This window comes from Thamnophis sirtalis, unplaced genomic scaffold, assembly GCF_051295495.1.
Source record: "Thamnophis sirtalis isolate CommonGarterSnake01/CBP01778 unplaced genomic scaffold, rThaSir2_p1.2 scaffold_3, whole genome shotgun sequence".
Lineage (NCBI taxonomy): Eukaryota > Metazoa > Chordata > Lepidosauria > Squamata > Natricidae > Thamnophis > Thamnophis sirtalis.
Window position 1 is genome coordinate 21,258,387 of NW_028261383.1, and position 15,652 is coordinate 21,274,038.

The 15,652-nt window shown below is 41.0% G+C and overlaps 1 protein-coding gene and 1 long non-coding RNA gene across 2 annotated transcripts in view; both read right to left on the reverse strand.

Annotated features, from left to right (window-relative positions):
• Nucleotides 1-678: 678 nt before the first annotated feature.
• Nucleotides 679-15,652, reverse strand: part of LOC106543493 (uncharacterized) — a 41,780-nt gene continuing 26,806 nt past the window's right edge. Inside the window, 1 exon segment of the mRNA XM_087708064.1 lies at nucleotides 679-1,824. Within this exon segment, the coding sequence (XP_087564190.1) occupies nucleotides 841-1,824 (984 nt within the window). The 3' untranslated portion in view covers nucleotides 679-840.
• Nucleotides 6,469-12,107, reverse strand: LOC148047487 (uncharacterized). The gene is made up of 3 exons (XR_015696145.1): nucleotides 11,966-12,107; nucleotides 9,413-9,497; nucleotides 6,469-7,868 (listed from the first exon to the last, which is right to left on the reverse strand). It is a non-coding gene; the product is annotated as an uncharacterized LOC148047487 (long non-coding RNA).

The following is a 15,652-nucleotide window of genomic DNA, read 5'->3' on the forward strand; positions in this document are numbered from 1 at the left end:
CAGCATCCTCATGGTCACGTGATCAAAATTTTGATGTTCAGCAACAGTTACAATTTATATTTGTAAATTGTAGTTATGTTGAAATAAAAAAAAACATTTCAATACTCTTTTTGCGTTGTCTGAAAAATTTTGTTGCTCCGTATAAAATTTTTAATCAAGCCCCCACCCCCACCCAAAGGTGTCCCTCTTTACCAATCTGAAAATCTGGTCACCTTAGGTAAGGGAGGCTAGGCCTCCAAGAGATTCCCCCAGCCCTGAGATAGTTACTGTTCTGTTAACGATGTGAAGATTTATTTAACGGCTTCATTAGGGAGAACGGGGTGAGAGTAGTTAAGCAAGGTAATCTCGCTTAACAACCATTACAACATGCAACTTTAATTCGCAGGCCCCATTCCCTCTCTAAGCAGTTTACAGAGTCAGCGTTTTGACCCCAACAGTTTGGGTCCTCATTTTACCCACCTCGGAAGGATGCAAGGCTGAGTCAACCTTGAGCCTGGTGAGATTCAAACTGCCAAATTGCAAGCAGCTGGCAGTCACCAGAAGTAGTTTGCAGTCCTGCACTCTAACCACTGCACCACCATGGCACATTACAGTTGTATCTCGAGCACTACTTCCATTACCCAGAAAATCATTTGGAGGAAATCCACAACTTCTGCACAGAAAATATACAGAAACGTCTGCTAATCAACAGAAACGGGTACTTAGACTTTATTGAACTAACATATTTTTCTATCTACCTACAAGTCTAATCCTGATATGTATTTGACTAAAAAGCATCAGGCGAGAATTTAAAAAATAAATTCAAGACCTACATTCCTAATGAGAGTTCAGAAATGAAATTCAAGCCTTCTCTAAACTCATCAACGTTTGACTCAAGTGGATTTCCTTGTGGGCAATAAGGGACGATTTATGCCTGAAGCATTGGTCACAGACAGGACATTTCAAAAGTTTCTCTCCTATGTGAGTCGTCTGGTGTCTCGCGAGGTGGAAATTTTTAATGAAACGTTTCCCACAATCACGACACTCAAAGGGTTTCTCTCCTGTGTGAGTCCTCTGGTGTATCACCAGGTTGGAATTTTGACTAAAACATTTCCCACAAACAGGACATTCAAATGGCTTCTCTCCTGAGTGAGTCCTCTGGTGCATCATCAGGCTAAAATTCACACCAAAACATTTCCCACAATCACTACATTCAAAGGGTTTCTCTCCTGAATGAGTCCTCTGGTGTTTCACCAGGTTGCAATTCTGACTAAAACATTTCCCACAAACAAGACATTCAAAGGGTTTCTCTCCTGTGTGAGTCCTCTGGTGTATCAGCAGGCTGCCATGGAAACTGAAACTTTTCCCACAAACAGGACATTCAAATGGTTTCTCTTCTGTATGTGTCGTCTGGTGGTTCACCAGGCTGCCATGGAAACTGAAACTTTTTCCACAAATAGGACATTCAAATGGTTTCTCTCCTGTGTGAGTCCTCTGGTGGTTCACCAGGCTGCCATAGCAACTGAAACTTTTACCACAAATAGGACATTCAAATGGTTTATCTCCTTTGTGAATCCTTTGGTGATTCACTAGATGGGATTTTTGAATGAAACTCTTCCCACAATCTGGGCACTCATGCAGCTTTTCTCCTGTGTGCATCCTTTGGTATATCACCAGGTCATAATTTCAATTGAAACATTTCCCACAATCGGAACATTCAGAGGGTTTGGTGTCTTGTGAGGTGAAACTTTCTGTGGTTTCTTTAGGAAATGGAAAATATTTTGATTTCTGGCTTGATTTGTTTTCCTTTTCAAAGTTGCTTCTTATTCTCAGTTTTCCAGACTGCTCTTATTGGCATCCTCTCTGCCTGTAAGATTCAAGTAAAAGTGTAACTTTAATTATTTATAAAATGGTTGCATTAGATATCAAAAAAGGAAAAAAAGGTTTACATTATAGGTAAAAAGCAAACATGCCACAATGCTAGAATAGCCTCTTATATTACTTATGATTCATTTGACACACTGAAGATTACTGAGATCCAAGTTCACGTAGCCATTCAATCATAATATTCTCTTTCTGACTTGAATCAATCACCAATTCTTGGTGGCAATTATTGGGTAGAATCTCTGCAATTAATATACCAATGACAGCATATGAGGAATAAACAGGGTGAATTAGAAATTCAAATAAATAAGGACAGGTATGATATTGTTGCCATTACGGAAACTTGGTGGGATGAAACCACAAATGGAATATACAGTTACCAGAGATTTAAATTATTTAACAGAAATAGACCAGTGGTGGGATTCAAATTTTTTTACTATTGATTCTGTGGGCGTGGTGTGGCTTGTTGGCAGGGGAAGGATATTGTAAAATTTCCATTCCCTCCTCACTCCATGGTAAGGTTACTGCAAAATCCCCATTCCCTCCTGATCAGCTGGGACCCAAGAGGCAGAGAATAGATGGGGGCGGGGCCAGTCAGACGTGGTAATTACCAGTTCTCTGAACTACTCAAAATTTCTGCTACCGGTTCTCCACAACTGGTCAGAACCTGCTAAATACCACTTTCGAAATAGACCAAATAACAGAGCTAGTGGAGTTGCACTATATACAAGAAATAACTACATTTCTACAGAACTATAGCACAACAATGATAAAAATTATCTTGAATGAATTTGTGTCAAAATTAAAAGGGGGGGTGGCAAATTACATTGCCCTAGGTCTATATCCATGATGGCGAACCTATGGAGCCATATTTGCTGGCCCAGCAGTCCTCAGTTCTGATGCCCATGCGTATGAAAGCCAACTGATTTTCAGCCCTCCGAAGGACATGGGGAGGCCATTTTCACCCTCCCTAGGCTTCAGGAAATCCTCCGGAGCCTGGGGAAGGTGAAAAACAGGCCCAATAGGCGAACCAGAAGTTCATTCCCGAACTTCCTGTTGGGCCGTTGGGCTGTTTTTCACCCTCCCCAGGCTCCGAAGGCTTTCCTGAAGCCGAACACAGAGCGGAAGAATAGAAGCATATTATTCATAAATACTTCGCAAAACTATATGCGCAAGATAGCATGGAGGAAATCAAAATAAAACATTATTTAAACACAGAAGAGATAACACACATCTCAAAAGAACAAAGGGAGGCAATAAACAGGCCAATAACGTTAGCCGAAGTGGAATTAGTCCTGAAAAACCAGAAAAATGATAAAACCCCAGGACCAGGCGGAATATCGGTGGAGTGATACAAATATAACAAAATATTGGAAGAGCTAGGAGTGGAAATGTTTAACGAAGTTTTAGGAAAAGCCAAGATACCTGAATCATGGACAGAAGCAATAATATCGCTAATCCCAAAAGAAGAAACCAACCTACAAAAAATTCAAAATTACAGGCCAATTTCATTACTAAACTCCGATTATCAAATATTTGCAGCAATTATGGCAGGACGAATTAAATAGGTTTTAAATGAACGAATACACACGGACCAAAGCGGATTTTTACCTCACAGACACATTAAAAATAATACGAGAGTCATCCTAGACATAATAGAGTATTACGAGGCGCATCCAGAGAAACAAATGGTACTGGTTTTCCTTGATGCACAAAAAGCATTTGACAATGTAATCTGGAAATTTAGAATAACACTATTGGACAAGATGAAATTTAGAGAAAAAATTATAAAAATGATAGTGTTGCAGCAGATTGAGGCTTTCGCCACAATGCTCAAGAAAAATGGGACGTGAGACCACAAACAGGTTTATTGATGCATCAAGTTCAGCGTGTTCACACACCAAAATCTGAACTGCCTTGGACACCCAGGACACTACTTTTATGCCATGTTCCAGAGAAGTACATAGAAAAAATACAAAAAGAGAAGTTCCTATAATGTCTTAAGCTACTGGCCATTTCACCTCTGTTCTATCTTACCTGGCTTACGCCTGGCTTCCTGTGCCCCTCCTTTACAGCGTCTTGCCACACTGTTCCAGTAAGGTTTGTTGCAACTTAATAAAAATCTATATTAAGTCTATATTGATATTCAAAAGCTAGTTAGAGCCTGGGGGATCATATACCCAGGTGATATGGTCATATTTTGGCCATTTTCTCCCGGCTGCCTGAATAGAAGGATTTTATAACAGTCAGACAGCCAAAGTTCTGATAAATGGAGATCTAACAGAGAAGATTGAAATAAAAAAAGGAGTCAGCCAACAATGCCCCCTCTCTCCTTTGCTATTTATATTAATTCTGGAAATTTTATTAAATGAAATTAAGAAGGACCAGGGAATAAAAGGTTTAAGACTCAAAAATGAAGAATATAAAGCCCAAGCCGATGCCGATGACTTAGTATTTGTTCTAGAGGACCCATTAGAATCCAGCTTGAAATTAATTCAAAAATTAGAAGAATATGTCGAAGTGGCAGGAGTAAAGATCAATAAGGACAAAACAAAAATGATAACCAAGAACATGACAAAAAAGCAAGAAGAGGAACTGAAGTAGCAACCAGAATGCAAATAACTAAAAGTGAATTACTTGGAGATCTGGGTGTCAGCAAAATGTTTCACAATTAAAGATGATAATTTTAATAAATTAGTGATACAAATAAACAAAGATTTAGAAAATTGGAAAAATATTCAGTTATCACTCATGGGATGCATAGTGACAATTAAAATGAATATTTTATCAAGAATCTTATTCCTGTTGCAAGCCACACCTATTAATCCGGGTAAAAAATTTTTCAAGAATTAAACAAAATAACCGCTAGGCTCATTTGGCAGGGACGAAAAGCGAGGATTAAACTAAAGTCAATACAAGACAGCAAGGGGAGGGGAGGCTTAGCATTACCAAATTGGGATTTATACGCATCAGCAGTAACAATAACATTGGTGAAGGATTGGATAGAACTAAAGAATAAAAACATTTTGACCTTAGAAGGCAATGATTTGCAAGCAGGCTGGCATACATTCCTATGGGATGATAAAAATAAAACACACAAATACTTTCAAAATGATTTAATCAGAAGAGTGTTGTTGCAAAAATGGCTCAAAATAAAAAAAAAACCCACTATGTGAAAATCCTGAATTGGCTATCACCGACAGAAAGGACGACTCACCCAAATTTTATAGATTTGAACAAAATGCTAAGCTACAGAGACTTATTTGATAGACAGGGAAATTTAAAAACAATTGACGAATTGGCAGATCAGAACATGAAAGTTGACTGGCTAACTTACCTCCAAATCAAAACTAAATACAATAAAGATACAAAATTATATGACATCGAAACAGAACCACACGAATTGGATAAAATTATTCAAAGCTCAGATAGAAAGATGATGGGGAGAATATATAAATTCCTCCTAAAGTATAAAATGGAAGAGGAAATTGTGAAAGAACAAATGATAAAATGGGCGCAGAACTTTGGCTATAATATTGAATTAGACAAATGGGAAAAACTTTGGGGGACAAACTTAAAAATGACACTATCAGTTGCATACAAGGAAACCAGTACAAAATGTTTTACAGATGGCACCTGGCACCAACAAGGTTAGCTAAAATCTTAACATATACCTCCCCAAAATGTTGGAAATGCGAATCAATACACGGACCTGTGAGGAGGCTAAACTTTTTTGGAAAAGGATCAAAAATTGGCTGGAGGCAATAACAAGGGTTAAAATAGAATGGAAACCTGAAGTTTTTTTTATTAGGAATAATGTCTGCTAAATACAAAAAAGAAATCCAGTATTTAATACTACATATAATAACGGCAGCAAGGATTGCCTTTGCCCAGAAATGGAAAAACCAATTAATTCCAAGCAAAGATGGAATACTAAGAAAGGTTATGGGTTGTGCTGAAATGGACAAACTAACTAAAGAAATCCAGGGAAAAGAAGAATCAGAATTCTACCAGATATGGGATAAATGTTATAAGTGGATGGAGGAAAGAAACAAGAATCAATGAAGGAATATAACAAAACTCAAAAAATAATAGCTATGAGTAAAATAAGAGAGTTAAGAATGGTGAAATCCAAATGAAATACAATAGAAGGGGAAATAATATAAGGTGAGAGGTATCGATTGATAATTGCTATTAGAAAGAACAGGAAGCTGCCTGGCCTGGCTAAACCACCTGGGTAACTACCAACTTTCCCCCCCAGCCTCCATCTTGCTTACCTTCGCTCTTAGGACCAAATCCTGAGCTGCTGGTCACAGAGCACCTGCCTTGCTGTTTGCCTGCTGCTTCTGAAATCACTCGGCTGCAGCCTGCAATCCATCTCATTGGCTAGCAAGTGAATCTGCCTGCAATCCATCTCATTGGCTAGCAAGGGAATCTGCCTGCAATCCATCTCATTGGCTAGCAAGTGAATCTGCCCAGAATCCATCTCATTGGCTAGCAAGTGAATCTGCCTGCAATCCATCTCATTGGCTAGCAAGGGAATCTGCCTGCAATCCATCTCATTGGCTAGCAAGTGAATCTGCCCAGAATCCATCTCATTGGCTAGCAACTGAATCTGCCTGGAATCCATCTCATTGGCTAGCAACTGAATCTGCCTCTCCTGTCTTGTGTCTTATGTAAGTGGTTTTTTTTAACTTTAAAAAAAAGTTTACTTGGGTTTTTTTTAGGAATTTTTTTAAGGAAATAATAGCTATTTAAAATTTATAAAGTTTTACCTGCTTTTATATTTTTAGATTTGTGGAGCTTTCTGAGATTTTGTGAGTTTTTGTAGTGTTTCACACTCACTACACACACAAAATCACAGCAAGCTGTATGTGACATTTTGTGCTTGTGATAGTTGGTTTTGTGAGTTCTCTGTGAGTTTCCTCTTGTTGTTGCAGGGGACATTTTGTGTGCTTTTACATTGTCTGAGAGTTGCACAATGGCATTGTGTTTTTGTTACGTGTGAAAGTTGAGCTCTTTGTGGCTCTGTGAGTTTCCTGCTTGTGGCAGGGGCCATTTTGGGTGCTTTGGCAATTCTGCTTGGGCTGGGGGTTGGACTAGATGACCCACAAGGTACCTTCCAACTCTGTTAATCTGTTAAATCTCCAGTTTCTGTGAGGTACTGCTTTTGCATTGTGTGTGAGTTGCACAATGTTGCATTGTGAGTTGCACAATGCTGTGGGTCAGTTGTGTTCTTTTTGTGTAAAGTGTGAAAGTTGCTTTTAGAGCTCTTTGTGGCTCTGTGAGTTTCCTGCTTTGGGGGGGGGGGCTTTTGTGTGAGGTGCAGCTGCTTCTGCATTGTGTTGCTTTTGTGTTAAAACTAGTGTTTTGTGTTTTTGTGTTTTGTGTGCTTTTGCATTGCTCCCATCACTGGTCCTCAGCTAACAAAGCTCTTTTTCTTCCTTTTGCAGTAGCAGTCTTCACCAGCAAGGATGAAAAGGAAAGAAAAATTTGGTCGGTTTCTTGGCTAAGAAACCAAAACTGTCACAACAACCATCAGATAATACATTTTTGTAAGCCATTATTATCATTAGTGCCTGAAGACAACACTTTTATTGCTCTTATGTAAGTATTCTTACATAATCATACATTATTCTTAAGTATTAAATGCACAAAATAATTGGTATATTTTCTTCTTGTAGGTCATAAGGGCAAAGAACTGATGTGGACTTGGCCACGCCCACCGAGCCACATGACCACCAAGCCACACCCACAAGCCATGATCACCAAGCCACGCCCACAGAACCGGTAGGGAAAATGTTTAGATTTCATCACTGAAGTAAATGGTAAGTGAGATCTCAGAACCACTGAACTGTATCTTTCAGAAATCCTGGAGCACCAGGGAACTGCCAGAGGACTGGAAAAGAGCTGATGTGGTTCCCATCTTCAAAAAAAAAAGGGGGGGGGGAAATGATCCAGGAAACCACAGACCCATCAGCCTGACCTCAATACCAGGGAAGATTCTGGAAAAGATAATCAAGCAACGAATCAGTGAACACCTAGAAGCAAACAAAGTAATAACCAAAAGCCAATATGGGTTTGTCAAAAACAGATCATGCCAGACTAATCTTATTGCATTCTTTGACAAAGTGACAAAATTAGTGGACCAGAGGAATACTGTCAATATATCATATTTTTCGGAATATAAGACACACTTTTCCTCCCCTAAAAGAGGCTGAAAATTTGGGTACGTCTTATACTCTGAATGTAGTTTTTTCAAAGCTTTTTTCCAAATGAGGTGCTAACGAGTGAAACATCTTCCCTTCTTTGCCTGCTTTTCCCCTTACTGCTCTGATCAATTGTGCTTTACAAACTTTTTTTCAGACCTAATGAGGTGCTAATGTTTGAGGGAGCAGCAATGAGAAAAGCAGGCAAAGCATGAAAGATCCCTTCACTCGTTAACGGCTCATTAGAGCTGAAAAAAAGCGTTGAATATTTTTACTACAGCATACACACCCCTTTGGATACCGGTACATCTAAGCGAGACTTGGAAGAGAAGAGACGAAACAAAATGGAGTCTGTGCTTCAAAACCAATTTCTCAAGCAATGGAAAATTTTCTTCTCTGCAATGCAACAAATTCTGTTGCAAATTGTGGATATCAGTGACGAGCGGTGAGGTTTATGGCTGTGAGGCACTGACACAGTAGTGTGTTTCAAATGTTTTTAGACTTGTGGACTCCAACTCCCAGAATTCGACAGCCAGCCATGCTGAATTCCGATTTAAAGCGGCAGCATTTGTTTTTCTCCTTTGCAAAATAAGTTTCCTTCTTTCTTTTTCTTCTCCCTTCCCCTCCTTCCTCCCTCTCTCCCTCCTCCCCCCCTCTCTCAAACACACACACATACACACACACACAGAGTTGGATTGGAGGGAGAGCACCAGCGAGGAGACCCCAGAAGGAGGCAGGAAGCCAGTCAAAGAGCCATACTGGAGCACACATACTTTCCCCCAGCCCCAGAAGGATCCAGCCCAGCTTCACTGATTACAAGTTTGAAAAGGCAATGGGGCTCTGCCTGCAATCAAACTACACTTGGGGAGGGAGAGCACAAGCGAGCCAGGGTCCTTCCCTCCAGCCTTTGCCCAAAGCCCCACACCAGGAGGATGAAGTTTGAATTCCTCCCCCTCCCTCCAACCCACATGTACCTTTTCCAGCTGTTTCAGAGAGGATTTCAACTCTGCTCTTGCCTCGGATCCTCTGAAGAAGCCCCGCCCAAACGAGCGCCCTCTACTATGAGGCAGAAGAACAGCGTGCCTCACCTACATCAGGAATTTTTAGGCTTTTAGCCCTTGCTTAACTCTGCTCAAGTAATCATAAAACGCCTAAAGTCAGACTAGATGAGGCAGACCGTTCTCCTGCCTCATAGTAGAGGCTTTTTTAAACAGTTAAGCAGAGTCATCCACGGTGAGGCAGCAACTAGCTCAGCCTGACCTCAGCTCTTGCCTTTTTCCTTTTACATTTTTTTTCCTTTTCATGATGGAAGTGGTAAGGCTGTGCCTCCCCTGCCTCACCTGACTGCACGTCACTGATGGATATCTTATTTGAATTCTCTCATTTAAGTATGCTCTTCAACATATATATACCAAAACACGATTACTACAAAGGAGACATAAGAGGATTGATCATAGCATCAAAGCAATCAGTCACCAAAAGCGTAACTAAGGGAAGTTACAGCATTCTCCTCTAGGGGTTACAGCTCTTAAGAAAAATTTGGAAACCTGAGAGGTGAGGTATGAGAAGACATCTCCAAGGCAACATACAAATAAATTACAGCCATTAGGTCTAGAAAGGACGATTTCAAGAAGAGACAGTAGCTTAGATCAGTCTGCATTATACATAGGGGTGCTCTTCAACTTTTCTGTGGAGCAGATAAGAATAGAAATAGTATAGCGTAGCAAAGAATAGAATAGAAATAGCATCGATCATGCTGGTTGATGATCTCAGATAGAGTTTAGATAGGAAAGTGTACTCCTTTTTGGTCCAAATAGACTTCCCACTTGCTAAGTGATTGTTGATCAGTGTGGCCTCACATGGAATACATAGCCCAGGGGATAAAAAGTGTGTGCGCTGAAAACCAACAAACGTATGTGCTGAAGCTGACCAGACTAAGGACGCTAGCCAGATGAATACCTGGTAGGCAGAATTTTTTCCTCTATTTTTCTCCCCAAAATTAAGGTGCATCTTATATTTCGGTGCATCTTATACTCAGAAAAATACGGCAATTCACTTGGACTTCAGTAAGCAGCAATAGCAGTTAGACTTATATACCGCTTCATAGGGCTTTCAGCCCTCTCTAAGCGGTTTACAGAGTCAGCATATCGCCCCCACAGTCTGGGTCCTCATTTCACCCACCTCGGAAGGATGGAAGGCTGAGTCAACCTTGAGCCGGTGAGATTAGAACCGCTGAACTGCAGATAACAGTCAGCTGAAGTGGCCTGCAGTACTGCACCCTAACCACTGCGCCACCTCGGCTCAGTAAGGCATTTGATAAAGTAGACCATAACCTACTATTAGATAAAGTAGAAAAATGTGAGCTAGACAGCATCACCACCAGATGGATTCGTAACTGGCTGACCAAACGCACTCAATGTGTAGTGTTCAATGGAACTGCATTTACATGAAGGGACGTATGCAGCGGAGTACCCCAAGGCTCTGTTTTAGGCCCAGTAGTCTTCAACATCTTCATCAATGATCTTGATGAGGGAATACATGGGGAACTCATCAACTTTGCAGACAACATCAAGCTGGCAGAAATAGCCAACACTCCAGAAGACAGGCTTAAGATACAGAAGAATCTTGACAGACTTGAACATTGGGCACTTTCTAACAAAATGGAATTCAATGGTGAAAAAAGTAAGGTTCTACACTTAGGCAAGAAAAACAAAATGTATAGCTGTAGTATATGTGATATTTTGCTCATTAGAAGTAACTGTGAGATGGATCTTGGAGTCCTAGTGGACAACCATTTAAATATGAGGCAGCAGTGTGCAGCAGCTGCCAAAAAATTCAACACAGTTCTAGGCTGCATTAACAGATGGATAGAACCAAGATCACGTGAAGTGGTAATACCACTTTATAATGCCTTGGTAAGGCCACACTTGGAATACTGTATTCAGTTTTGGTCGCCAAAATATAGAAAAGATATGGAGACTCTAGAAAGAGTGCAGAGAAGAGCAACAAAGATGATTAGGGGACTGGAGGACAAAACAAATGGTTGCAGGAACTGGGCATGTCTGATGAAAAGAAAGACTAGGGGAGACATGAAAACAGTGTTCCAATATCTCAGGGGCTGCCACAAAGAAGAGGCTATGCTCTAAAACACCTGAGGATAGAACAGGAAGCAATGGGTGGAAACTAATCAAGGATAGAAGCAACTTAGAACTAAGGAGAAATTTCCTGACAGTTAGAACAATTAATCAGTGGAACAATTTGCCTCCAGAAGTTGTGAATGCTCCAACACTGGAAGTTTTTAAAAATATATTGGATATCCATTTGTCTAAAATAGTATAGGGTTTTCTGCATAAGCAGGAAGTTGGACCAGAAGACCTCTAAGGTCCCTTCAAACTCTGTTATTCTATTCTATTCTAACTTGAAAAAATGCAACATTAATGTTTTATATGTTGATGGCATCAAGAATATTTAGGCAAAAAGAAAGAATATTTGCATTCCCACAATGGATGAATGGCTGCAAAGCCTGGAATTAGCAGAGTTGGCTAAATTGACTGCCTTGATTAAAGAAAAGAACACCATTAATTTTGTTTTTATGTGGAAACTGCTTCTAGACTTTGTGCTTGAGGTGGAAAAAAAATGAAACTAATTTTGGGAGGGAAGCCATTCCCAAAGAATCAACCTTAAACTTCAGAGAGACTTTTAAAATCTTCCCACCAGAAGGAAAATTGCAGCGACCACTTTAACAGCGTGCAGCATTAGTGCGCTTAGATTTGGGAAGGAACCTGCAGCAGCTAACATCCTTCAGCCTAGTTGTTTCTCTGCATCCACATCATGGAGGAAATCAAGCAGCCTTACTTGCTCCCGGACTCTCCTCTGATCTGCTCTCAACTCACCTTCCAGCTGCCGCTTCGATCCTGGGAAGAGCACAGGATCCACTCTGCACACCACCTTCCGCTCATTGAGTGATCCGGAAGAGGAAGTTGCAGGGCTTTTCTTGGCCTCCCATCCTTTCTAGCAATTTATTACTTGATGGTTTTAACCCCTTAAAGCTCAACCACAGATCCCTCTGTACGGAATGTTTTAGTTGCTGCCTCTTTGACCGCCATCTCCCCATAAGAGGCAAAATAACACTTTTATATGTCACATTTATTATACATGCATAATTGTGTATTTATTTATTTAGTCATGTTTATGTAGTATACATTAGAGGTGGTGACCCTTTGAGAGCTGTATGCAATGAAATTTCATTTTAATGTATGCTGATACATTCAAAGTGACAAAGTTATTCTAAGTCCCATCCTTACCTAAGGCTTTTTCTAGATGTTTTCACTGGTTAAATGCTATCAAGTTGTTTTCGACTTCTAGAAACCTACCTTTGCAACTGATGCATGTGAAATAGTGAAATGTGATGCTACTTAGCTTGTGAAGATTAGCTGTGTGCTGAGCCCTAAAGGTTTATGAGGTCTTACAGAATCACATAAATTATTTTTATCATTACTTCAATAAGTGGGAACATGTGTGGGGAATGCCCTGTGCATTAAACACAATGCTGATGCGGCCCTCAATGAAACAGAGTTTGGCACCCCTGAACTAGAGGACGCTGGATAGGATATGAACAGAAACTCACCACGTGGCATTTTATTCCAACAATTTGAAGCTTCTCTGGGACTCAACCAACCTGGCTCTTCTGCACACCAGTCTCTGTTCCCCAAAATGCTCTGCAGCATACAAGTAATCTTTTTCTTGCCACCTTAGTTACATCACATGAGTCCAAGACACTGCAAGTGCCATAAATATGAACCAGCAGCCAATGTAAATCACATGACCATGGGGATGTTGCAATGGTCATAAGTGTAAAAAATGGCCAAAAGTTACTTTTTTCAATGCCAATGTAATTTGAGAAATGTCACTAAATGAACCATAGTAAGTTGAAGATTACCTGTAAACACAGTGGAAAGCTTCTTTTTCAAGGTAGATTATACAGCCCATAAAAGGGCTAAAACTAAAACTAAATACTTTGATGGGCGGCGGCGGATCAGTTAGTGGGGTAGAGCAGTGTTTTTCAACCACTGTGCCGCGGCACACTAGTGTGCCGTGACATAGTGTAAGGTGTGCCGTGGGAAAAACACTTTACATATAGTCAATATAGGCACAGAGTTAAAAATTTTTAACATTTTCTAATGGTGGTGTGCCTCGTGATTTTTTTCATGAAAAAAGTGTGCCTTTGCACAAAAAAGGTTGAAAAACACTGGGGTAGAGATAAACAGGGATGCAGAAGTCACCAGAAAGGGAATCTGGGCAGATAAGAGGCAGATTCAGGTGCTGCATCTCAAAGCAGGCCCACCTGGACTGGGCTCCACATTGGCCAAGCCAACTGATTTATCCTTTCAAAGTGCCTTGGGAAAATAGACCTTGCTCTCCCCTTTTAAAAAGCCCAAAATACAATCATCCATGTACCAAGCTAGAGGTAATGCACATGATAGATAGAAAGAAAGAAGAGAGAGTGAAAGAGAGAGAGAGAGACAGAGAGAGAGAGAGAAGCAAAATCCACTCATCATGAAATCTCCAGAACTGCAAACACTACAAACCTGAAGTTTGGCACATGTTTCTCTAGGTGCTCGCTGAGAAAGGATTTTCAAAATGACCATCCAATCATTAGTATTTCTTAGACAGTATTATATTAACACGCTCTAATGCTAAGGAGTTAGACATTCTACTCCCCCTCCCCACCTGAAAATAACTCTGTTCCTACTGCCAGTTGCCTCACATTCCGTTACCTCAGTTCAAACTGGCAGAGGTTCCATTCCTTCACTCAGGAGCAGTCTGGGACTCCTTACAGTAATAAACATCAGTACCTCACCACAATGTCTACGTTTTCCATCTATGGAAGTGCTTCTGAATTCAAGGCAGCAGGACAGATATTCCCTTATGAGTTTCAATCACTGACCACCACTGAGCCAACGGATTGTGAACTGAATTTCTCCTGCATAGTGTCCCAGCACCAACTCACGTCTTACACTGACCTTCTCGGTTCAGACGAATCTGTTCCTTTTACTGTAATACCAGTTAAAGGGAAAAGAGGGATAAAATGCAGGAAAAGATTTACAGATGTGATTAGGAGAACACAAGTAAGGGAAGCTGCAAAAAAGTATTGTCAAAGTCATCCCGAAGTCAATAGGGAGGCTGCAAAAAAAATAACCCCTACGCTAATCAGGCAGCTACAGCTAAATACAATGAAAAGATATCACAAATCAGATCAATGCCTTGCACTAATAAGTATTTGTCTGGTTTTAAATATGAACCTCAGATTGATTACTCCAGGGAAAAGGTCCTTGATCTCAGACCTTGGTTACCCTGTGCCTAATGCCGTGCCCTGAAGTAGCAGGATGTGACTCCCAGGATGTGCTGCAGTGGCGGTAAAGTCCAGCTCCCTTCCCTTGAGTCCTACCCTGAACCTTCTCACCTGCCAGTATCCAATGGCAGAACATTTTCTTTCTGCTGCCCAGAAGTACAACGGATGTTCCCTAACAGGATATTGCCATTCAAATGGAGGTGGGTGGGGAAAACATGAGGGATAACCTGCATTTTTTAAACCTTTTTCCTGGGCCTAAGCGCCCTGTCGTACTCTCACTTTCTTTGGAATGTAATAAGGAAGGAGGACCATGTGGATTGTTTCAGGTTGTTGAAAGTGGAAGAAGATCCTGGGAAAGGCTCCTTATGTGTTTCTCAGGATGGCTAATGCAAAAACATCTTCACACCTGTGGATTGGCTGAGACGCCTCACTCAGAAGCCTTGCCTAGAAGCCTCATCAATGGCCGCTCACTCAAAAAGGTAAGCTTTGCTGGTTGCGGCCTAGCATGCTCCCCACCAATCCTCAGGCTCACGTAGTTTGCGCAGCCGCCTGGGATCAGTTGCAGCCTAGTGTGCTGCCCCCCACCCCAGGACCCGGGCATGTCTGCCTGGCCAAACTGCCTAGCTATCTACCAACTTTCTCCCCAGCCGCCATCTTGCTTATCTTCGCTCTTCGGACTGAATCCCAAGCCACTGGTGGCAGAACATCTTCCTTGCTGTTCGCCTGCTACTTCTGAAATCCCTTGGCTGCAGCCTGCAATCCATCTCATCGGCTTGCAACTGAATATGCCTGTCTGTCTCCCTTGTGCCTTCAATTCTGTAAGTAAGTGTAAAAAATGCTACTTGAGTTGTTTTTTTGTTTTTTTTAGGAAATAGCCATTTAAAATTTATAGTCTTAGTTGCTTTTCTATTTTTTGATTTGTGCAGCTTTCTGAGATTTTGTGTGTTTCTGTAGTTTTTATTTGAAGTAAAAAGCAGAAGTCAGAAGCTGACGTCACAAAGGTACGACGTGCGATCTCAGAGCTCCGACATGGCAGTCGATGCTTTTGCCACTGGACAGTCCTTTTGGACCTAAACCGTCCTGAAGAGATGGTGACAGGGAAGAGTACGTCTTGCTGATTTCAGGGATATTGCAAAGACCCTGATTGATTCAAGATAATCTCTTGTTGCCAGCGACAAAAGTGCAGCCAAAAGCTGCTGAAGTTGGGACAGCTCCGCAACGGGAGGAA